General features: G+C 49.6%; 1 protein-coding gene across 2 annotated transcripts; it reads right to left on the minus strand.

Annotated features, from left to right (window-relative positions):
* Window positions 1–54: 54 nt before the first annotated feature.
* Window positions 55–23182, minus strand: SAMD4B (sterile alpha motif domain containing 4B). Of its 2 annotated transcripts, none has more exons than XM_066581917.1 (13): window positions 23100–23182; window positions 15051–15388; window positions 10463–10918; window positions 10059–10298; window positions 9151–9260; window positions 8285–8371; window positions 4781–5078; window positions 4618–4703; window positions 4416–4516; window positions 3767–3965; window positions 3562–3685; window positions 2398–2481; window positions 55–1216 (listed from the first exon to the last, which is right to left on the minus strand). In XM_066581917.1, the coding sequence occupies exons 2-13, from the start codon at window positions 15244–15246 to the stop codon at window positions 1188–1190; spliced, it is 2010 nt and encodes a 669-aa protein (XP_066438014.1). In that variant the 5' UTR covers window positions 15247–15388; window positions 23100–23182; the 3' UTR covers window positions 55–1187. The 2 variants fall into 2 exon arrangements, with proteins under 2 accessions (XP_066438014.1, XP_066438013.1); XM_066581916.1 differs by having other exon boundaries at window positions 4392–4516.
* Between the last annotated feature and the right edge of the window lie 625 nt (window positions 23183–23807).

Consider the following 23807-nt stretch of genomic DNA (forward strand, 5'->3'; position numbering starts at 1 on the left):
AGGTCAAGATTCACAATAAAAGGAGCAGGAAAGAAGTGTTCCGGGAGGCGCAGCTGCAATATTTTTAGATTTTCTTTTAATAATTTGTACTCATGGTTACCAGCCATAGTCATAACAAAAGTTATCCATAATAAAATGTATCTAAAATAACAATTTTGTCTTCTATCAGAAAAGGAGCCGTGTTTCTATGTTAGAAATAAATAGTTAGCGCTATTCTGAAAATACTTTGGAGACGGTGGCCACAGGCAGTCTTGGCAGCGGCGCCCAGCTCTTTACCTCCACGCTCCGCGTGTGGCACAGGGGGCGGCTTCAAGTCCACTGTTGCAAGAGGAGGGAGACGATGCGGATCAGATAATACAGTTGTTCACAAGGATTATTCGGGTACGTGTGGGCTGTGGACCCGAGAAGATAACAGTAGGCCGTGTCATTTAGTAAAGGGTAGCACCACCACACTCCAACGTTGCACCGTTCTGCCATCGGCACATGGATCATGTGCCATCCTCGCATGCAGAAACTGACCAGCATTACTAGTGCAGCACTAGAAACACTGGGGACGCCTGCAAATCTCTCTGTGCCGGCTGGACTGCCCTGATGTGGGACACATCCGCCGTTGTGTCCGTTGCTCCTGCCTGATCGGCAGTAGACAAGTGACTGCACAGAGCAGCATCCCGTCTGACAGGTGCCAGTTCATCTAATGGGAACACTTCCTGTTCCTTAGCTTAGTGTGTATGCCTGGCAGAGGTTCCTTCTCTGGAGCTCCTGGCTCCACCGTTGCTCAGCAAACCACGCCTGCCTGGCTTTCGCATGTCTTGGCAAAGTTATGCTTCTTCCTGATCATCACAACCAGGCTGCCACCGTAACCCTCCAAGTGCATGGTGGGTTTAAGTGTGTGCACCAGAAAAGACTCTTCCTTAAGCTCCCCCCGACATTACCATGTCATGGTAAGCACGTATAGACAGAAAAAGCTCCTTCCTCAACATGAATGCTTAGCGGTGCCGTGTGTATTTGGAGATTAAACCAAAGTTAAAAAGTTATGATAACTGAAACGAGTATTAGAACGCAGTGAGTGGATGATGTAGTGATGGCCTCAGGGGGTATTGTGGGAAAGCTCTGTCACTTCCCTGGCCGAGGTCATGGGAAGGTATAGAATCTGCAGTTCCTTGTAGAGGAGGGTTTGACGAGTGTTGTCAGATTGTCGAGGTCTTGTCTGTCCCCTCTGTTGGGAAAGAAAAACGTTTACAATGGGTTAAATGGAAGTTATGTCCTAAAAGGCAGCAACTCTGACAGATCTATCTGCACCCACTACTAGAGTACTCCATGCTTATACAACCGATGACCTCTGGGTAGGTCTGCCGCTCAGGATCCCCATCCATCAGCTGTTCGTCCGGCCCGCTCATTGTCAGCAGAGGAAGTGTACTAGCTGGCTTTACTTCCATTGAAATCAATGGCAGCGCCGCACTTCTTCCTGCTCCTTATTATGGACGGACTGGACATCTGGTACTGACCGTAATGAGGAGCCGGGAGTGTAATAGAAGTGCGGCGCTGCCATTGATTTCAATAGGAGTAAAGCCAGCTAGTACGCTTCCTCAACTGCCCACTGATGGCAATGTCTGGCTAAGCTGCACCGACAGTAGGCCAGAGAATCAGCTGATTGGCAGCCGCCTATGGATCAACTACTGGTGATCTATCATTGGTCGCAAAAACCCAGACCAACCATTTATAAGGGATTGCTCCACAAAATGAACTAATCCCTTATCCTGGGGACAGCGGCTTATTATCTGATCGGTGGGGTTTCAACTGCTGGGGACCCCCCCCCCCCACACCACACCACCGATGGCAACAGGGGTGTCAATGCTCCCCGAATGGAGCGGTGATCAGAAATGCAGGCTGCATTTAAACGGGACTGCTAAAGAGAGCCAAGAATTTGAGCTCAGCTACCTCCTGCAGTTCCAAAAATGAATGGATTGGTGGTGCACATGCATGACCACCACTCATTCTCGTGATCGGTGAGGGGTCCCAGCAGTTGGACCCTCACCAACCTGATGCTAGTCCTTACCCACAGGATAGGGGATAACCTTCATTTTGTGGGACAAATCTTTTGAATTATATGTTCTTCTCCCTTCTGTAAGTTCTCTTGGCCATTAAGTAGAACTAATAGGCATCACCAAGTGAGACTTCCTGGCAGCCTTTCCACCAGTCATCTCCACCCTGTGACTTTCCAGCTGCTTCAAAGATAAAACAGCAACCGCAGACTGTCAGGGAATGCTGGGGGGTGTAGTTCATTGGAGAGCCAGAAGGATAGAGACCATTGCTTTACACTAAACAGGAATAGCCCCATCTGGAAAAAGTCTGGGGTGAAGGCTGGGCCCCCCCATAGCCCCACAGACGTGGACTCACCCTCCAGCGCATGCTCGGTCATACTCAGGCATAAAGACTCCAGCCGAGGATTTATCTCCAGATCTGCTCCAGGAACCTGGCAATCTATGAAGGAAGAACAAGACACAAGCACGTTTACATTGTGGCCATTTCACGGTTCGCCCTCATTAGCGCTAACGACTTCTGTTCTATTTTTGGAGCAGAGAAATAAAAGTAAAAAAGGTTTGGTTTTTTACCTCCTAAAATTGATTTCAACAGGTTTAAAGAAAAAAAAAAACAGAAGCGCAGACTGCGGCGCCATTTGTTTAATTTTAGAAACGGAAGAGAATCAAATGGAAGCATTTCGGTTTCTCCCCCCGATTGATTTTACTGGATTTAAAAAAGAACCCCCCCCCCCCCCCCCATTTAATTCATTTTTATTTCGGCTTCTCTGCTCCAAAAACGGACAGTGAAAAGGAAACCGAACACTCGCGCGGACAAGCACTTACATGGTTCAATGTAAATACAGCAATTAAAGGGGTTCTTTATTTGTAACCTATTGCTGACCTGTCCTAAGGATACGTCATCCGATTGTAGATCGGCGAGGGTCCGCAGTCCAGAATTCTCGCTGGCCCAATGCACTGAGCCAATTTTTGCAGGAAGCAGGCAGCTCTGTTCCCACTGCAGTGGTCATGCTTGGTATTGCTGGCCACGTTCCTATTCTCTTTGCCCGTCATACCAAGACTGGCCACTGCAGAGAATTGAGCCGTCTGCTTCCAACAGAAATCAGATCTGTGCACCGGCTTGGTGAGCTGCTGATCAGCAGTATTCCAGGTGGCGGGCCCTGCAAATCTATTATTGATGGCCTATCCACAGGATCCTTTAACCCCTTAAGGACATGGCCTATTTTGGCGTTGAGGACCAAACGATTTTTGGTATTTTTGGTACATCCTTGAGAAACATGCTTCTTGGTATTTCTTCATCTCCATTCGATGCCCCCCGCTGTCGCAGCGGGACGCCAGCTACTAGTGACAGCCGTCTCCCGCTGCGGGATAGCGCGAGATCTGCTATGAGGGGTACGTCATTTTGCGGGAAGTACCCCGCTCCCATGACGTAACCTTACGTCATGGGGCGGGAAGGGGTTAATATTATTAGCTCAATATGGAGTCATAAGTCTGAGACTGCGCATCTATTTCAATAACTTACCAGGAGGAAACTTAAGGATGCTCTGCGGAGAAGTGTGTACGGGCAACGAGTGGGTGCGCTGCACAGAGCTGTGGCTCTGGCACGGCATACTGTTACTTCCTCCAGGATTGGCAAACCACAGATTCTACAAGAAACAACAAAACTCAAGTTCTGGTCTATTCCTGAACCATCTCACACTGTGCTCCCCAAAATCACGGCTACTCACCTGTCGACCCTGGCTCCCAGTGCTTTGGCTGGTAAGTGCATGTCGTGGAGAGACACCTCCAATTGATCCAGGACTCATTACACCAATCCGGGAAGGTGGTACAGCCCTTGGTGGCATCTGAAATGGGCGCTGCCCTCTTCGTGCCAAGGATGGCCCCACAGATCCAGCTATGGGGAGGGAATTTGAAGCAAATGCCCAGCTATCAAGACAAGAACATCGGTAATTAGAGGATACATAACGGACAGAAGGGTAGGCTACGCTATTCTTCATCACTATTCAGATGTGTACTGAAAGGGACCCTTGCCACGTTTGCTCTCATAGAACGCCCGGGAACATTACAATATAGATTCTTGGTATACAGATGCGTATGCCAGGCAAAAAGGGTCACATGGGGTGTGAGCAGAGCCCGAGGGATGTGACGTTTAACAGCGTACCTCTCCCATGTAAGTTAAAAATAAACCCACACACTTCATAGTATACCTTCTCTATCGATTGGCCAATAAGACGATAGTCGAGGAGAGCCAAACATAGAACTGCTGAATACTAGATCTGATCACTAAGCATCTAGCATCCTTTATTGTTCCAACCCCTTTCCTGCACCCTACGGCTCCCGTATACAGCCCACCTGCACCCCTTCTGTTGTCTGTACCCCTGCATTTCCAGTAAAGCCTTGCGGGGAAATGTCCGGAGTAGCTTCAGGACCTGTTGTTTCCAGGACAGTATTCTTTTTTTCTGTGTCTCGGTAAACGCCTGAAGGAACAGAGGACAGAAGGAAGCATCATGGGTAAATCAGATATTTGCATAAGGTCACTTAGGTAGTCGCCCGTTATGTAAGGCACTATTATACATACCTCATGTGTCAGGCACTTTTCTAGTAGCTGCAGGTAACAAGTTATATTCTCCTCATCCGGCCGGGAGACCAACAACTGCGTGCAAACTGTAATGGGAGAAGCGTCAGATCACACCGGACCGGTCATAACGCACACAGCAAGGATCTGCCAACAGCACACTCACCTTTACCCAGTACTCGTGTAAGTTGTCCCGGGATGTCGCCATCTGCTATAGGTGGCACAGATGTCTCCAAGTCACCAGTCGGGGTACTTTGTTGCTGGAAGCCATCAGCTGTCAGCCCTGTGGGTGGCTCATTCTCATCGGAGCCCTTGCTGGCAGAGTCCTGATTGGGCCTGTGTTGGCAAGTCTGCTCGCTGCTTACCAATTCAGTTTGATTAGGGCGGTAGTACTTGATAGGCGTGATGACGATCTGCTGCAGCTCCTGCAGAGCATTGCGGACATTGCCGCCCTCTAGAATATCCTATCAAAAGACATTCACAGGTTATTGGATTCCAGGTCTCACGTAAATCAGAAGCTGAAATGCTGTCAATTACAAGGAGCTCTGGCATAGACAAACCATCTTGCAGCATATATTGCTCTCATGTGTCCTTCCCCCCTGGCAGCTGACAATCTAGTCCCATCTCCTCAGCTGTATACCGCCATGTGCTGCAGAGGTTCTGCTCCTCCCGACAAGCAGGGCAGAAAACCATTGCTATTAGCGGCTCTGCAGTGACAGGGGATGGTTAGGAGGGAGGGGTGACTGAGCGTGTCCCCTCCAGCATGCAGCTCAGTAGGATGACGTGCGCACCGCTACACATTGAACACTAGGTGGCGCCTTAACACACAGATAAATGACGCAACTTTACTAGATTTTTTCTTTCAACAGCATGTGGGTGGCAAATCTTATAATTATACAAGGAGTATGATCTTAGTCATGGGATGCTGCCTTTAAAAGCTACACAGGGTTACTTTTTAACATTTGTCTCCAGATCTTCTGTCCTATTGTATTATTAAATGTGATGGTTTGTCTTGCTGGAAACAGAGTCGTCTTGTAGATATGATACCTTTTAATGGCTAACAAAATACGTGATGTAATAGCGAGCTTGTGAACCTCTCAGGGTTCTTTCTCAGGCTGAATGGAATAGATCCGAAGAGGTGCATGCACGCAGTATGTAATTTATTCATTTGTGTTAGGGGGTCACCAGGCCAGCGTGTTATCTCTGCTCCAGATTTCTTATATTCTCCACTGATGCAAGCAGCCCCCTCCAAGGTTCAGTCCAGTCATGACAATGTCAAAGATGCTTATAAATTTGTACTCCCAAATACTTCGGTGACGTTGAGATTTGAAATTGCCTTTTAATTTAACTTTCATGTGTTCTATGTTGTGTCCATGACTAGAAAAATGCTCCATCAGTTTCCATCCTAAACACATCAAAAAGTCTACAGCCAGGCCACCAGGTATAACCGGATCTGCTCCAACCCAACAGAGGAACACCTATACCATCTGAAAAGGACATTTATAAGTCAGGGCTACCATCCCACCTCAATTGATGACCAAATCATCAGAGCCACCTGGATCCCCAGGAATCAACTACTCCAATACAAGGAGAAGGAAGGAAACAATCGTGTGCCTCTAGTAGTGACCTACAACCCACAGCTGGAGGTACTAAGGAAAACCGTAAGGAAACTCCACCGTACCTACACAAGGATGACCGTCTGACCACCATATTCCCGGACCCTCCCCTCTGTGTTCCAGGAACCCTCCTAATTTGAGGAACTTTATAATCAGGAGTGCATTAACCTCTGACACACAAAAAGGAACTTATCCCTGTAATGTAAGGAGCTGTAAGACCTGCTGACATGTACGGTCCGCAGACAGGATACATAACCCCAACACACAGCAGGACTATAAGATCCCTGTAATGTAAGGAGCTGTAAGACCTGCTGACATGTACGGACCGCCGACAGGATACATAACCCCAACACACAGCAGGACTATAAGATCCCTGTAATGTAAGGAGCTGTAAGACCTGCTGACATGTACGGACCGCGGACAGGATACAGATCCCCAACACACAGCAGGACTATAAGATCCCTGTAATGTAAGGAGCTGTAAGACCTGCTGACATGTACGGACCGCGGACAGGATACGGATCCCCAACACAGCAGTGGCCGAGCACTTTTCTAGCAACGTACACAACATAGAACGCATGAAAGTTATATTAAGAGGCAACTTCAAATCTCAACATCACAGGAGGATTTGGGAGTACAAGTTTAAAGCCATCTTTGACACTGTCAAGACTGGACTGAACCTCCGAGGGGGCTTTTTGCATCAGTGGAGAATATGAGAAATCTGGAGCAGATATAACACGCTGGCCTGGTGACCCCCTAACACCAATTAGAGACCATAAAACTCTCACATACTAAGTATTTACTCATCCTGTTCTGGAATGGTTTTAAGTACAAATCAATCACACCATGTCTGTGCCTTTGCATTTGTATGTGTATATTTATATGTATACCTCTATAGATCTATTCCATTAAGCCTGAAGAACCCCGAGAGGTTAGAAAGCTCGCTGTAACATCACGCATTTTTGTTAGTCATTAAAAGATAATCACATCTACAAGATTAATTGGTTTCTCTTACTGGAACATTTTGCTCTACTGGCTGACATGGTACCAAACTCTTCATTATCACCAGGACTGGCGCTACAAGCTGCATAAATCGCTCAAAAGAGCAAATTCAAATGAAAATTATTCAGCGTAACCAGGTTTACCTGCACGGTGACCAATGATGAGTCGCTAGTCGTTTCCGCTTACCAAAAACTAGTCACTGGTTGATCAGAAACTGCCGAGTGTAAAGTCACAGTTGTTCGTAATTGAATGCCTTGTGAACAAACTTGCATAGAGATCTCCGCTATGACTGATGTCTCAGCACAACTAATGATCATCACTCATGTGTAAGGCTGCAGTCACACGGGCGACTTTGGTCAATGATAACCTGACAGTTTTCTGCTCTGCACCTTTTTGGTTCTATCGTCATGTGGTCCCCATGTTAACCTGCGCTAGAAACGCCTCGCACTTGTATCAAAGGTGGATAACGTCTCTATGTAATTGAAGCATTCATGGTTTATGCAAAAGTTCTCATTCATTTGCATACTGTATGGTAGATTGATTGCTCAATAAAACGAGTAAAAACCATTGCACTTGCATGAAAACAAAGACCCCGCGCACGGCGTGCGAGTGAGAGGATTTTTTTTTATTGCGTTTACAGAAAATAATAGGCGATCCTTGAAGAATTGCACTACAGGACGTGCAGTCCGGACTATTGGTTGGAGAGAAAAAAAATAGTAAATGTGAATTAATCCATTCAAATGAATGGGTTCTTCTCCTGTGCGAGTTCTCTCCATCTGGGACAAAACTTGCATGGAATAAACTAATGATCCCCTGTGTGAATACACCCTGTGAGTAGACGGTCATTTGCACGTTCAATGGTTTTTCTGGGCAGCTATGTGAACGCCGGCTGCTTTGTGTTACGGCACTTCTAGGAAGCACCTTGGGGCTCCTGTGAATGCAGAGAAAGGGCGGCTCTGTGAAGACACCTGATAAGCAACAGTCAGTCCTTAGGGAAAGCTCCTTAGGATGGGGACAGATAATAGAATACATACTTTCCAGCAATGGACTTACCTTCTCTAGTGAACGCAGCACGCTCTGTCTCTCGCGTAACTTTTGGATGCTCAGAGCAATTTTATGCCGGGCCCCTTTAGTAACATTCTGGAAGAAAGGCAAGAGCAAAGAGTCAGTGAGTCTGTCATATACATTGGCCTTCACATCAGAAGTGATCATGGTGGACATGCAAGTGTGGATGTGTTCAGTACCACAGGTCAGCCCAGTACTACAGATAGCCACTCGTGTGTATGCCGCGTGTCTGGAGGGGCTGCAGAAGAGGATCGGTGTGAAGGATGAAGCCTTCTATGGTGTCTGAGGTCCGATACGGTGGGTCTCATCATGTGGGAAGCAGAATATAATTCACACCATTATTATGACCAACTTAGAAACCACAGGGGTTAAAGTTGAAGATCCTATACCATCCATGTTCTTTATTCAATCATGTCGCTTACATGGCACCAACATATTCTGCAACGCCGTACAGAGATGGTCAGCACTCACATCAATTCCTGTGCCCAATGGGGCTCATAATTAATTTCTCCAGATAGACCCCACATTAATTAGGACTAATTTAATGGGAAACCAGTAGACCCATCTGTATGTTTTTTGGAGTGTAGGCACCAAGAAGAAACCCATGCAAAACACGGTGAGAACATACAAACTCCGTGCCCATGTAGGAATTGAACCCAGGAGCCCAGCGCTGCAAGACAATTGTAACTACTGAGCCGCCATGTTAACATAACAAAGCATCGGCAGCCATAGAAGTAAATGCCAATTAAAAAGAAAGATCAGATGGAAATAATCCCTCAGAAAGGTAAGGTTGTCCAGGGTATGGAGATAAGACTCCCCTGAGAAGTACGACTAAGGAAGCGCTGCCTGCTTACTTGTGATTCAAGGTGCTGCTCCGTCAGCATCATCATTTCCTCATAGCTCATCTGAGAAAATAGCGATGCGTATTTGTGCAGGCGTAAACTTTTCAGCCACGTGGGAACATCTGCAAGGTAAAAAACAAAAATGGTGTTTAGGATTAGCAGTCAAAAACATTAAAAAAAAAAAAAAACAATCAAAACCCTCTGTCCTGGGGGGCTATGGGTAATGGGGCCAAAAGAACTTGGAGAATATAGGACTGCAGTGAACTTGGCTAGGCATTCGTACATCGCGCAAAAGCAAAGAACTTGCCCGATTTCCTCGCCCGTGTAAATAAGCCCTTAGGGTGGACATAAATGGATTTGAATAGGGATAGTCACATGGTGGGTTTTTTCTCAGAGGGACAATCAGAAAAAAAAAAACAAAAAACAAAAAAAAACAGCGCGTCCTTTTGTTTAATTTCCTGACAAAAGTAGGACATTGAAGACAAAAAAGGAAAAAAACTGCCTGCGCCCGCACAATACCAGTGTGATCCGTGTTTGTAACGCATTTCATCATGGAGACAATAAAAAAAGAACCAGAAGTGAACGTTTATGTGTTGTGTGTAAAAAAAAATAAAATAGTAGATCTTAAATGGCGCGAGTCTTCATGCAATCGCCCGTGTACCTTCACACATAGCAGAACTGCTGCAGAAGATCCACACCGTCATCAGTGTCAAAAACCATTGGTGTCAAGTTTGATGCGGATCCACAGGGTGTAATCAGCCAGGGACCCGCATCAAAACATAAATGCTGCAGATTTGTACCAAAATCTGCGGCGAATGGACGTACCCTTAAACACATTCTACAGATGGCGATGAATGCCCACTGTGGGACAATGAACCCAAAGCTCTGAGACACATGGAATTATTTCTGGCGTTTGGTACCTTTCATCCCACTTCCATCTTCTTGAAATGTGTTGCGTCCGGAGCCGAGCTCCTCCGTCTGTTCGCTGCCCGAGGAAGCCACGCTGCTCTGTGGGGAGAGGGGAGCGTGGTCTGGGGTGAGGAAGACGGGACGGCCGGCAGCCTCCTCAGTCCCTCCCCATTCGTTAGACGTTTGCTGGGAGGTGGGAATCAAGGACATGGAGCGTTTCAAAGGACTTGGGTGCATTTGGCAGGAGAGCACTGTAACAGAATGGAATATGTCAGAAGTCTTCGGAGACACCATGTCATAAGCGGTTGTACATGAAGAGCAACAACAAGTGGCAGCGCCATCTTTAGAGACAGTAATGCTACAACTCAAGTGGATGTTGTGTAGCATCTACAGTGTATCACTAAATCACTCTTACCTGTGCTACCACCCACATTCTGGATGGCAGAGGGCACCGAACTGGAAGAAGGGAAGGGCATAAGTCCATTTTCTCGCATTGGTTTTTCATGCCAACTATGCCCAGACTCTCCCATGTTGGGTTCTCCTGGGGCCTGCCATTCGTCAGAGCCCTGTCGCAGGTGTGTGCCGTGTCGGCTGTAGCTTGTGGACATTCGCTCTTCCAGATGGTTAAGCCACAGTGCCAAAGAGTTGCGATCATCCAGCGTGGTGGCCGGGTGGATCAGGGCATAGGACAGAAGCTGGCGGCTCTCTTCGATGTACAGGTTGCTCTCGGTGGTGTACGCCAGCACTTTCTGCAGCAGTTTCATGTACTCGCATTTCGCTTCTGTGTTGCGGGGCTGCAGCAGAGGCAGATGGGACAACAGCAACGAGATCACCTTCTCTTTTGACTCTTGGTGCCACTGACTAATGAGAACTGTAGACAAGTACAAGAAACCGGTTACAGATAAGAAAACGATAAACACATTATTATTGATCACGCCATTTCCATTGGAGCCCTCATGGGTAAGATCACCTTCACGTCTGAGGTTTTACAGCCCAGCAGGGTTCTCCCCCGGTTTCTATCTTACACACTGAAGACGGATGCGTTGGGACAGACTATGGGTGCCGATGTGCGGCCGGCTGCTTTGGTCCCCCTTTTCACAGTTTCTGTTAGTCGGCCTTTTAAACTGGCTAGAAAAAGTATTGAGGACGATTCTTTTCATCTACCTAAAAAAACTGACAGGGATGGAAACCAAAGGGGTCTCTGTGCCACTTAACCTCTAGGGGGTCTGTGCCTATGCTGGCTGAACAAAAGACAAAAACCAGGACAGAACCAGCGCAGGACTGGAAGAAGAGAGCCTTTCATATTCGGATCCTGCCGAGTTTACAATTCCTTTTAGTAAACTCCATCCGTAGTGCAGTGAGCCGATAACACGGTAGCCTCTACTATGGTAGCATGGAAAATAATCCCTGGGTTATACCCCGCAGATCTGGGAGCTCGCCATTTCCAACAGCCTATGCTTTACAGCAATGCTACTACTGCTTACAACCATCCTGAAAAGAGCGATTCCTACCCGACCTCGGGCCGCCCCACGTTTATCAAGCCCCATGCAGTGTAATGGATACAAGTCCTACCCCGATAACCCGGCTACTGGGTTTTTCTATTTTTCTCTGCATAGTTATACAGGGATATACAGAGAAAAATGGAACAATCCCTCTGCAGCACCACCTACTGGAAGGCAGCATTCCTGCAAGCCAGTGGTAAGACTCTTTCTATAAACCTTATAAGAGTGAATGGGAATAGTTACCCCTCCCGACCCACAACACCGACTCACTAGCCAAGCCAGGATCCTACCGCACACGGATGAAGGGCAAAAACCTGAAGCAGCCGTCTGTGGATGCATTCTGGCTTAGTTTTCAATTCCCAATCATTGTTCTAAGACCTGTATAAAAGGGTCTGACATTGACTTGCAGGACGGCTGCCTTCTAATAGGTGGTGCTGCAGAGGTATTCTTCCATCTCCCTTATTTGCATATTTCCCAGAGGAGCATGCATGGCTTGAAAAGGTCTCCTTAAGGAGAAACAATATTCTTGCTGCCCCAAAGATATATAGAGAGAATGACACCCCAAAAAACACAACATATGGCATTACTAATATAACGCTGGTTATACCGGGGTGTCAAACTTACAGGGGTACTCTGATTGTGAAGAGTTTTCAAAGATTCCAGATTTCTAAGGTGTTTACGCCATGTTTATGGGCATAAATCATGTAGTCACGACCTTCTTATCCGGCCCGCCATCTCGGAGGTTTCCCCACATCACTATTTTCCAAGACGGCCACCGCACCCCCGCTTAATATGTGGCATGGAACCCCCCTTCTCACAAGTCCCCGTGCCGGTCCCTGCTAAGTGCTGTACTGCCATTGGTCAGCAATCTGATCCTGAGAACTGAAGGCAAAGAAAAACGGTCCCTGGTCATTCCTACTGACAAGGCTGTCCTGTAGCACCGGAAAGCCGACAGGTCGTATCCATGGCAACCTGGGAGTAAACACTTGTGAAGCGCCCAGGGGAGGTGATGGGGTATAGAGCTACAGACAATCTACAGCAGGACCGCGGTGCAGACTAACATTTGATTAGCATTCCACAGCAGACGTGCGGCACCAGAAGAGCCCCTCAAGCCCATCTTTTACGCAGCTCTTCTAGCTGCCGTCACACGGCAAAAATAATCACGCCACATTTGTGTGTTGCGAGACGTACAAATATGAGCCCCGCTCTTTTGGGTGGGTCATACACACAAGGGAGGTTTGCCTGTATGGCACCGCGACGCGGAAAACAATTCGCCTGCATGTTCTATCTTTGGGCATGCTCTCGTATCATAGCGCCCATTGCTTTCAACGTGGGTGGCAGCGGCAGCATCGTGCCATGTGCTGGGTGCACACGATGTTCACACCCACCGCAGACCCAGCATGAAAGGTCCTCCGAAATGCAAGACTTGTCCGTCAAAGTACCGGAGCGCCGAAAGGAAGTCTGACATGGGGGGGGGGGAAGATCTTCATTCACAGATAATAAAATAAGTCAAAGAAACGCAACAAAACTATCTAAGTTGCAGATCCTTCCCTTCGAGCGGTTTCAGACGTCTTGTACAGGTCCCTAATAGACAGTGTTATAGAGGATATGACAACCGGCTGTCGTCAGCGGTCGCCTCCGTATTCTCTCATCGCTTTTATTTTCTACTGGACAAATGCTGATCTGTATTTGTGCAACAGCAAATGCCGAAACGGAACCAAAACCAGACAAACCGGGCGCGCCGCGCATCTAAGGGGAGCCGTGATACAGCCGTGTGAATACAGAGGCTTCCAATAGATCGCCTGACAGCAGCCCAAGGCTTAGAGTACGATGGCGGGCCGTGATTCACAGGCACATATCGCGCTCCCCGACAAAACGAGGAGGTTTTATATCACAACAGCCTCACATCACTTTGGGGAAGCAGCGATCCTCCCCCGCGGCAGTCAGCGGAGGATCGCTGATTTTCTCCCATTGTTTTAAATGGGAGACCTTGAATCGCATCATGAGCGCCGAGCAGGCGGTGCGATGCTGCCGCCAGCCCCATTGAAGACAATAGGCGGTGCAACGCGAGAGCAGGTACAATATAGAAGATGCCACGAGCGCAGTGCCATGCAGGAAAACATCGCCCATGTATATGACACCCTTCAAAAGAATGGGGTTCATATTCGTGTGTCTCGTAACGCACAACTCTTGCGCGGTTTTCTCGCTCGTGTGAAGGCAGCCTTATACCTGGATTGTTTTACTTAGGCATCGGATGAGTCTGAGAAACTGGCGACCGCAGAGAACAGGAATATAACGAAGGATCACACGAGCGGGGAGCCTTCTATCACCTTGTGCCTACAGCTCCTATGCAGACCTATATGTCACCGGGGGAGACAAGAAGCAGATCCGCTGCGGTCCGATGGCTGCCGTCACTCCCTTCTATGCATACATTCAGCAAGGGAGGAATGAGAGTGTAAGGCGACTCATACCAGGGGGGCTCACGCAAACCCAATGTATTTCAGTGGGGCCCCATCTAATGTTTTTATACTAAACCCCCCATGTATTTCAGTGGGGTCTCATCTAGTGTTTTTTATACTAACCCCCCCCCCCCCATGTATTTCAGTGGGGCCCCAACTAGTGTTTTTTATACTAACCCCCCCCCCCCCCATGTATTTCAGTGGGGCCCCATCTAGTGTTTTTTATACTAACCCCCCCATGTATTTCAGTGGGGTCTCATCTACTGTTTTTATGCCAACCCCCCACGTATTTCAGTGGGGCCCCATCTAGTGTTTTTTGTACTACCCCCCCCCCCCCATGTATTTCAGTGGGGCCCCATCTAGTGTTTTTTGTACTACCCCCCCCACCCCCCCATGTATTTCAGTGGGGTCTCATCTAGTGTTTTTGTACTAAACCCCCTTGTATTTCGGTGGGGTCTCATCTACTGTTTTTATACTAACCCCCCATGTATTTCGGTGGGGTCTCATCTACTGTTTTTATACTAACCCCCCATGTATTTCAGTGGGGTCTCATCTAGTGTTTTTATACTACCCCCCCCCCATGTATTTCAGTGGGCTCTTATTATCAGCTTGTTTGCATTTTTATTGTGCAAAGATACACAGGAAAACAAAATAAATTATAATCCACAGGCGGCACGCACACAAGAGCAGCGCTGCACGCAGTAAGACACTGGAGAACAAAAACAAATCGCAGTATTTCTACATATGGTCGTGTGGGAGCCGCCTAAGACTGTAGGGCCAGACGACACAGGGTTTGTTTGCAGTCTGTTACCATGGATACACATAGACCTGCATTGGAACCATATAAATGATAGGAAGGTTTTAATCAAGAACCATTGCAAAGTCTCTTCAGTTTTCATGATAGATGCATTAGACAATTGCAAAAAAAAAGTGTCTGGCAGAGCGGACAAAGCCATCCCGGCCCGGCCGTGACTCCTTTGCATCTAGGACCCATCCAGCTCTATTTGGTATTAGGTGGAGGTTGGGTCTCCTGGTCACTCACCTGCACTGTTGGCCTCGGACTCCAGCAGGTGTATTTCGGAGCAGTCTGACAGGGAGTGCTCCAAGCATAGCTGTAAGAATCGTGCCTGGGTCCTGGTAATCCTCTTCAGGAGCGAAAGAAGGGCCACCGTCTGCTCGCACTCGTTCCAGCCCTTGAACCACTCGGATAAGGTGCTCACCTGGTCTCGGAATTTCATTGTGCAGGTGAGAAAGTCAACAACTAAAGGGTGAGGGCGCTTCTATGACATGGTGCAGAGTCCTCCGTACAGGGGGCACCCGCTCACAGGATGACGCATGAGGGATAAGCAATCCGCTATGTGATATGCAAACTGGAAACACCTAGAATGAAGAATACAAGTGTTAAAGCATCATTTAGTGTAACGATCAGACACAAAACCTGGTCGGTGAGGTCCCAACTGGGTAACCCCTGTCACAGGCCATCATAAATACCCCTCTAGTAGCTGGAGAGGAGCACTGAAAGAGGTTATCCAGCCCTCCATTTTTATTTTAATCAGGGTGGTGGAAAAACATAAAACCAAAAAAACCCCTCTTGCCTCATCTGATGCCCCTGCCCATCAGCAGCTAGGCCCCACCATTACCTGCAGCTACAGCGGGGGACCAGGTGCTGGCAGAAGAGATCGATCGAGAAGAGTACGATTCCCCCACCATCACCACTAAGGACAGGCTTATTAAATATTTGGGCTGTTAACCCCTTGAAGGATAGAGCAGCTCCCACCTGTCACAGTACAATGATCAGTCTGTCCATTCCTTTGAATTGATGCCATTGACATTTCGACATCACCAATGAAAGAGAAGCCGACACCAGGTGCGTGCCATCCGTACCACGAGCAGCATGGACCAGGGCATACATGTCCAGCACCCATGTCTTGTTCTGAAACGCTGTGGTGATCCAGAATAAACATACTGCCCAGACGGCGCTCCGAGTCATGGGGCCGGGCCGTTCCCGCCTGCATCATCTACAGTGACAGCTCTTCCTCGATATACAAACAGAAGAGAGCCGTCACACTAAATGATGTGGCTGGGTAAAGCATGGCACAACCCCAACATCTTCACAGTACGTTTATTCAGAAATGGCGCAGTTTTCCAGAACACGACATATGAGCGCCTTGTACATACCTGTCCTGGGTTGACGCTGCCCATGGTTGGGTAGAGCGCACCTGGTAACAGGCTCCTTTAAGAGTGAGCAGTGAGGGCCGCCCACACAACACCAGACCTACAAATAACAGGCCAACTGAGGTGAGGGATCGGGCCAGCAGCCCCAAAGATCCTACCCAATCAGGGCCCGTTTTCAACAAACTATTGATCCCTTTTTTTTTTTTATTAATCCGGAGTTTCCATTTACTAAAAGGGGTTTATAGTAGATAAACCGTAAATACTGATCACTGCGTACATGAAGACGTTCTGCCACTTTCAGTTCCTCGCATTGTCTAAGGTTTGCTCACTGTTGGGGAATAGTAGTGTTGTTTACACTCAGGCCTAAAAAACAAAAACTTTCCTGAACTCGTTACTCCTTGGGGATTCCACTGTTCTGCTCCGTTTGGGGAACAGTAAAGGGGAACCCCCGCAGCCAAACGGCTCCAGCTCTGGACGGAACCAGACCGCGCCGGACGGACCCCGTTGTCTATAACGGGGTCTGTCCACTTTCCGCCCGGCTTTGGATGGAAGAAACACTGCTGCATCCAACGCTTTTTCGTCCCTCATTTTGAGCCGGATCTGTCACAGAACTTCCCACCGGCGGCTCCAATGCAGAAGAGAAAGCGGTCCAAACCCCAGATGTGAAGGTGGGACGACGGAGGTCCTTCCAGCCACTCGCTTCCATCCAGAGTAACATGGGGTGATTGGCATTTGATGGCAATGCCTGCATAAACTGAGTGGCGAGTGAATGAATCCCCGTCTGCCGCTCAGTCCCTGCAGCGTCTCATTGGACTATCACTAAGTTCTGCATTATCCAGCCATTAAATGAATGCTAATCACTCTAACAGGATAGACGATACATGCCACCGCCGGGACTCCATAGATCATGGGGGGGCGAGTCCCCCAGTACGCACTGGTCAGGAACGCTCACTACAGGTCTATTCACCTCTATGGAGGCAGCAAGCAGCAGTGTGCAGACATGTTCATACGGGGAGACTTCCAACCCCCGGTCTCAATCAGCGGCGGTCCCAAATTGTTGAACCCCCACTAATCACTATACTACAGCTAGAGGATACGTTTATATCTGGGGACAACCCTTCTCCATTTACTGTCTCAGGGATCCCCTCTAGAAAGGCCCATTTACATGGGCAGATGATCGCTCAAAGATCCCTCAAACGGCAGTGACAGCTTTGAGCGATCATTTTGCATAAACTATTAAGCAGCTACTTAATAGCAATTTAGTGTGTAAATGAAGCCTTAGCTGAATGCAGTTAATAGCCGGAGGGCTCGTATCTCCATTCAGCTCCCTTGTTCTCCGACGGGTAACAATGCTATCAGCGCTCCCCATGGAGAACTGCTGATAAGACCGCAACGATTTTTAGGTTGGCCTGAATTTAACGATCAGCTAGCAGTTCACGATGGCCGCGCGTTTAGACGCAACGATTATCGCTCAAACAATCGCTTTTTAGTGATTTTTGATCGATCATCGTTCCATGTAAATGGGCCTTCAGCCAGAGAGGACAGCCACTGATAGAGTCCTTTAAAGGGATTTTTAGGGAGAAGAAAAAAAAAAGACAAAAAGGGTTAAAATAGAAAAATTGAATGCTTGCCTACCCCGCCAACTCCCCATCCAGTGCAGCAGCCCTGGTGCCCGCCACACGCATCCTGGAGGCAGCAGTGGGTGGTTTATGCGCCATTTATTGTGCGTGTGACCTCTCAGCCAGACACAGACTTCAGCGGCCATGTACCCAATAAACGGCGTATGACTGGCCACCGCTTCTTCCAGGTTGTGTGTGGTGGGCACTGGGGCGGCAGCACTGGACAAGAGGCGCCTGGGTAGGAGAGTATTCAATTTCTCTTCATTTTAGCCCTTTATCATTTTTTTCCCAGTACCGCGATTTTTAAGCGGAGTCTGTTCTATATTTGTGTTTAGCGCACCTCATTACCACGATGGGGTGCGCTAAAATACGCCGTCGGCCGAATGTGAAAGTTTGAAATCACGGTGCTTTGCCGCGTTCATGTGCGAGAGCAGCTCAAGGCCTCCCTCACACGTGAACGCAGTAAAGCGCACTTTTGTTTTCGCTGAACGCCCCAAGATAGAACTGACTCCGCTAGAAGACCGCGGCGCTTCACCGCAGATGTCCGAGAGGCTCCATTGAAAAAAAACTTGTGTGAAAGAGGCCTAAGACCCCCCCTTCGGCCGCCCTCACACACGCGCTGGTAAAGACGCTGTTTAACGCCGCGGTCACACGCCTTTTCAGCACACTTAGAAATGCAACCAAGCAGATAATGCCAGAACTGGAACATGCTGCTGAAGACGCGGTTCGCACGGTCTACCATTCATGTCAATGCGCAAAGCATCCAGCTGTAAAAACGCAGAAATGCACAAGAATAGGAAGCGCTTGGAAAACGGCATTAAAAACACGGCATTTACCGCTCGTCTGAGACGTCCCAATGAAATCAATGGTAGCCATCGGCAGCGTTTAGCGCTGCGCTGAAAACACGAAGTTAAAGGCAGAAAAAAAAGGTGCCTGCATGCGAGCGGCCACACGGACCTCTGGGGAGCGGCCACACGGACCTCTGGGGAGCGGCCACACGGACCTCTGGGGAGCGGCCACACGGACCTCTGGGGAGCGGCCACACGGACCTCTGGGGAGCGGCCACACGGACCTCTGGGGAGCGGCCACACGGACCTCTGGGGAGCGGCCACACGGACCTCTGGGGAGCGGCCACACGGACCTCTGGGGAGCGGCCACACGGACCTCTGGGGAGCGGCCACACGGACCTCTGGGGAGCGGCCACACGGACCTCTGGGGAGCGGCCACACGGACCTCTGGGGAGCGGCCACACGGACCTCTGGGGAGCGGCCACACGGACCTCTGGGGAGCGGCCACACGGACCTCTGGGGAGCGGCCACACGGACCTCTGGGGAGCGGCCACACGGACCTCTGGGGAGCGGCCACACGGGGGTTCTCATGAACGGCGGATACAAGTGCGTCGTGTTCAGCATCTGTGCGTTAGACGGCCGGCCGTGCGCTCGCGGCCATGCTTACATTTTTCACTCTGATTCATTAAGCTTTGTCTTTTCCTTTAAGGCGTCTGAGAACAAAAATATGTATCAGCTGAACGTACGGAGCCGCCGCCGCCATGTGGCTTCTATTAACAAGAAAAAGAATACATCTCCATACTTTTCCTTTGTGGGACAGAAAAGCGCGGCAGCCTGCTTGTTCGCACCCCGGACGCCCCCCACAGACAGGCCGGAAGTAGTCAGAAGTAGCGCCACTCAGCTGCAGGTCACCGATTATAGCCAATGGCCGCGAGAAGCAATGCTGCATTTGTATTAAACACGTACGCCCGACAGTCAAGTCCTAGTATGGCCCGACCCTAGTGTGCAGGGCTCGCACCCAGGAGGGTTCAGGCAGCCGCCCACTAACAGGCCCCAGACCGAACTTCACCCTCAAACTACACTGCAGTAACCATTACTGCAGTAACCCCACCCAGAGCGCCTCACAGGTGACAGTCCATAGATGTGACGGCATCATCAGGGGGGGCATCGCTGTCCGTAGGCGCCTTTACACCGGGAGGGTGGGGGGGTGGAGAGCGCCCCAGAGAGTTCTCTGTGAATAGGCAGATCTGCCCGTTTACCCGGGTTGATGGTTGGTTTCTAGGTGAGCTAAACACCAGGCGCCTGAAACAAGCTGGCGATTACTTGCGCAGTGCCTTGTCGACGGCCATGTTTACACGGGACGACCATCGCCCACACTCGGTGCTTCCAGAGATAAGTCGGGCAATAACCGCCCCTGCAAAAGGTACATTCTGAGCATCTACAGAGCGAGCCTGAGACTACAGAGAGATGAAGGGACAGAAGGAAACATCATTCATGTACATGCACAGATCATCATTCATCCCTCCCTGCAGCATCCTGGACTGTTGTGCTGCTGGGGACGTAGTCACCCGCTCCCCACGGTAGTCAGCCGCTCCCCACGGTAGTCACCCGCTCCCCGTGGTAGTCACCCGCTCCTTGATCCCTGCAGTAGTCAGCCGCTCCCCGATCCCCGCGGTGTCCCCCTCTGATAACTGGTCCTCACATGTAGTCTGTCTCTTCCATACACGTCTATGGGAGATCATGTGCAAGGGGCTCAGATATCCGTGTGGCATGGGGACGTCTCCTCGGTGCCCACTGCTGACCAGGGAGTGGGCAACGATAAAGAAAATACATCACCGGGCTCCCTGCCACCTCACCCAACAGCGCCATAACTGAGGGGCCGTTTACACGGGACTACAGCATGAAGTGTGCGCGATAACCGTTATATCCGAACACACGGCCCTCGTTAGTTCGCTGCCGCGCTTTCAACCAGCATAAGCTTTTTTTTCCCCTTTAAATCCTGGCTGCCTTCTGGCTGCGCCCCGATCCGTTCTATGTGAGGTGCTGCCCACCTCTCAGAAGGCGCCCGCTGGGCATCTGTGAAGAGCTCTGCGCCCCCGTGCTCTGGGGGATTCACACCACGGTCGGCAGCACACGGCAGAGTCGGATGCCGGCTCGCCGCCGCGTACGTGTGTCTTCTGTCCTGCGGATGGCCGTGGACGCTCGCCGGCGCTCGTGTGCAGTACAGGGTTTTTTATGTGTTTGTTTTTCCCGTTGCTAGGCGATGATGCGGGTGCCCACGACCCAGCCACAATGCTAAGGGGAGGTCCCCGAGGGGAGGTCAGTGCCAGAGATCACCTACCCCCAGCACGGCGGCGGTCACTGAGGGGAGCGGGGTGATCTCCGCTGCATACACCCAGGGCCCAACTCCCTATAGCGGTCCCCGCTGGCAGACCCCCACCCTGCAGACGGGCATAACTATAACTTGGCACAACTCCTAGGGAAACCATCAGAGCAGTAATCTTGGATCAGCAGCCATCAGACACTACGGAGACCCCGCGGGGCGGCCGCAGACATACAGGGGCACATTTATACATCTATAGGGTTGCACATATAGAGACCCCACAAGGGCGGCCGCAGACACAAATATACATCTATAGGGGCACACATGAAATTATATATACATACACACACACCTGGGGCGGCTGCAGTCACATATACATCTATAGGGTTACACATATACAGAGGCCCCGCAGGGCGGCCACAGACATACAGGAGCACATATATACATCTATAGGGTTACACATATATACAGAGGCCCCGCAGGGCGGCCACAGACATACAGGAGCACATATATACATCTATAGGGTTGCACATATAGAGACCCCACAGGGCAGCCACAGACACAAATATACATCTATAGGGGCAAACACATATACAGAGGCTCCGCGGGGCGGCTGCAAACATACATCTATAGTGTTACACATATACAGAGACCCCGCGGGGCAGCTGCAAACATACATCTATAGGGGCACACACACATACATCTATAGGGGTACACATATATACAGAGACCCCGCAGGGCGGCCGCAGACATACAGGAGCACATATATACATCTATAGGGTTACACATGCTGAGACCCCGCGGGGCAGCCGCAGACATACAGGGGCACATTTATACATCTATAGGGTTGCACATATAGAGACCCCACAAGGGCGGCCGCAGACACAAATATACATCTATAGGGGCACACATGAAATTATATATACATACACACACACACACACACCTGGGGCGGCTGCAGTCACATATACATCTATAGGGTTACACATATACAGAGGCCCCGCAGGGCGGCCACAGACATACAGGAGCACATATATACATCTATAGGGTTACACATAGAGAGACCCCACAGGGCAGCCATAGACACAAATATACATCTATAGGGGCAAACACATATACAGAGGCTCCGCGGGGCGGCTGCAAACATACATCTATAGTGTTACACATATACAGAGACCCCGCGGGGCGGCCACACATACATCTATAGGGGTACACATATATACAGAGACCCCGCAGGGCGGCCGCAGACATACAGGAGCACATATATACATCTATAGGGTTACACATGCTGAGACCCCACGGGGCAGCCACACATACATCTATAGGGGCACACACACACATATATATGTTACACATATATACAGAGACCCCGCGGGGCGGCCACACATACATCTATAGGGGCACACACACATATATATGTTACACATATATACAGAGACCCCACGGGGCAGCCACACATACATCTATAGGGACACACACACACACACACACATACAGAGACAGAGACCCCGCAGGGAGGCTGCAAACACATCTATAGGGGTACACACACATATATGTTACACATACAGTATATACAAAGACCCCGCAGGGCGGTCGCAGACATACAGGAGCACCTATATACATCTATAGGGTTACACATGCTGAGACCCGACGGGGCAGCCACACATACATCTATAGGGGCACACACATATATATGTTACACATATATACAGAGACCCCGCGGGGCAGCCACACATACATCTATAGGGGCACACACATATATATGTTACACATATATACAGAGACCCCGCGGGGCGGCCACACATACATCTATAGGGAGGGACACACACACACATATATATATACACACACACACACATACAGAGACCCCGCAGGGAGGCTGCAAACATACATCTATAGGGGTACACACACACACACATATATATATATACAGTGACCACCACTACTCGGGAGCAGCAGCAGCCCCTCGCCCTCCACACCCCCCATTCAGACCCCTCTCCAATGCCGCCGCCCCCCCCTCACTGAGCAGCCCCCAGCCCGTTGCTATGGAGATGAGTGAGGTTCAGGGGCCGCTACTCCCGTCTCCTCCTTTTCTACCTGTACAGATGCTCGCGGTAACGCCAACACCTCCCCGGCCGTTCCGCCCGACCACCACCCCCACACGGACCCTGACAACCCTCACTCACAGCCCGGTCAGGCCTCCGCACTCCCCCGGGGAGCCACACAGGCAACCACCGCCGCCAGCACGTCACACGTTACGTTCTGCGTGGCTGCTGACGTCACCACGCACGCAGTGCTGCACAGAATCCGCCCGCGTACAGGGATTGGTTCACTGACTCCAGTGATGGACGGCGACATTAGAAGCCCCTCCCCTTTAACACGCCCCTTGCGGGGTGCTTCTATTTAATTGGCTGAACGCGTTTTGACTGACGGGAGAAGAACAATGCAGGGGGCGGAGCCTGAGGAGGACTGCGGGAGATGTGTGATTTATGTGTCATCCTGCCGAGGAGGGCTGAAGTGTGACTAATGTGTGTGTGACCCATATATATATATATATACCGTCCTCGTGTGTGACCCATATATATATATATATACCGTCCTCGTGTGTGACCCATATATATATATATATATATATATATATATATATATATATACATACACCCAGTCCTCGTGTGTGACCCATATATATATATATATACCGTCCTCGTGTGTGACCCATATATATATATACCGTCCTCGTGTGTGACCCATATATATATATACCATCCTCGTGTGTGACCCATATATATATATACATACACCCAGTCCTCGTGTGTGACCCATATATATATATACCGTCCTCGTGTGTGACCCATATATATATATATACATACACCCAGTCTCCATGTGTGACC

The sequence above is a fragment of the Eleutherodactylus coqui genome, chromosome 10 (genome assembly GCF_035609145.1).
Source record: "Eleutherodactylus coqui strain aEleCoq1 chromosome 10, aEleCoq1.hap1, whole genome shotgun sequence".
Classification (NCBI taxonomy): Eukaryota; Metazoa; Chordata; class Amphibia; order Anura; family Eleutherodactylidae; genus Eleutherodactylus; species Eleutherodactylus coqui.

Coding starts and splice junctions, on each gene's coding strand:
- SAMD4B (XM_066581916.1), bottom strand. CDS start 15,246: ATGAAATTCCGAGACCAGGTGAGCACCTTATCCGAGTGGTTCAAGGGC. Junction 9,261..10,058: donor AGATGGAAGTGGGATGAAAG/GTACCAAACGCC, acceptor TTTACCTTGCAG/ATGTTCCCACGTGGCTGAAA. Junction 5,079..8,284: donor TGCTGCGTTCACTAGAGAAG/GTAAGTCCATTG, acceptor GTCTTTTGATAG/GATATTCTAGAGGGCGGCAA.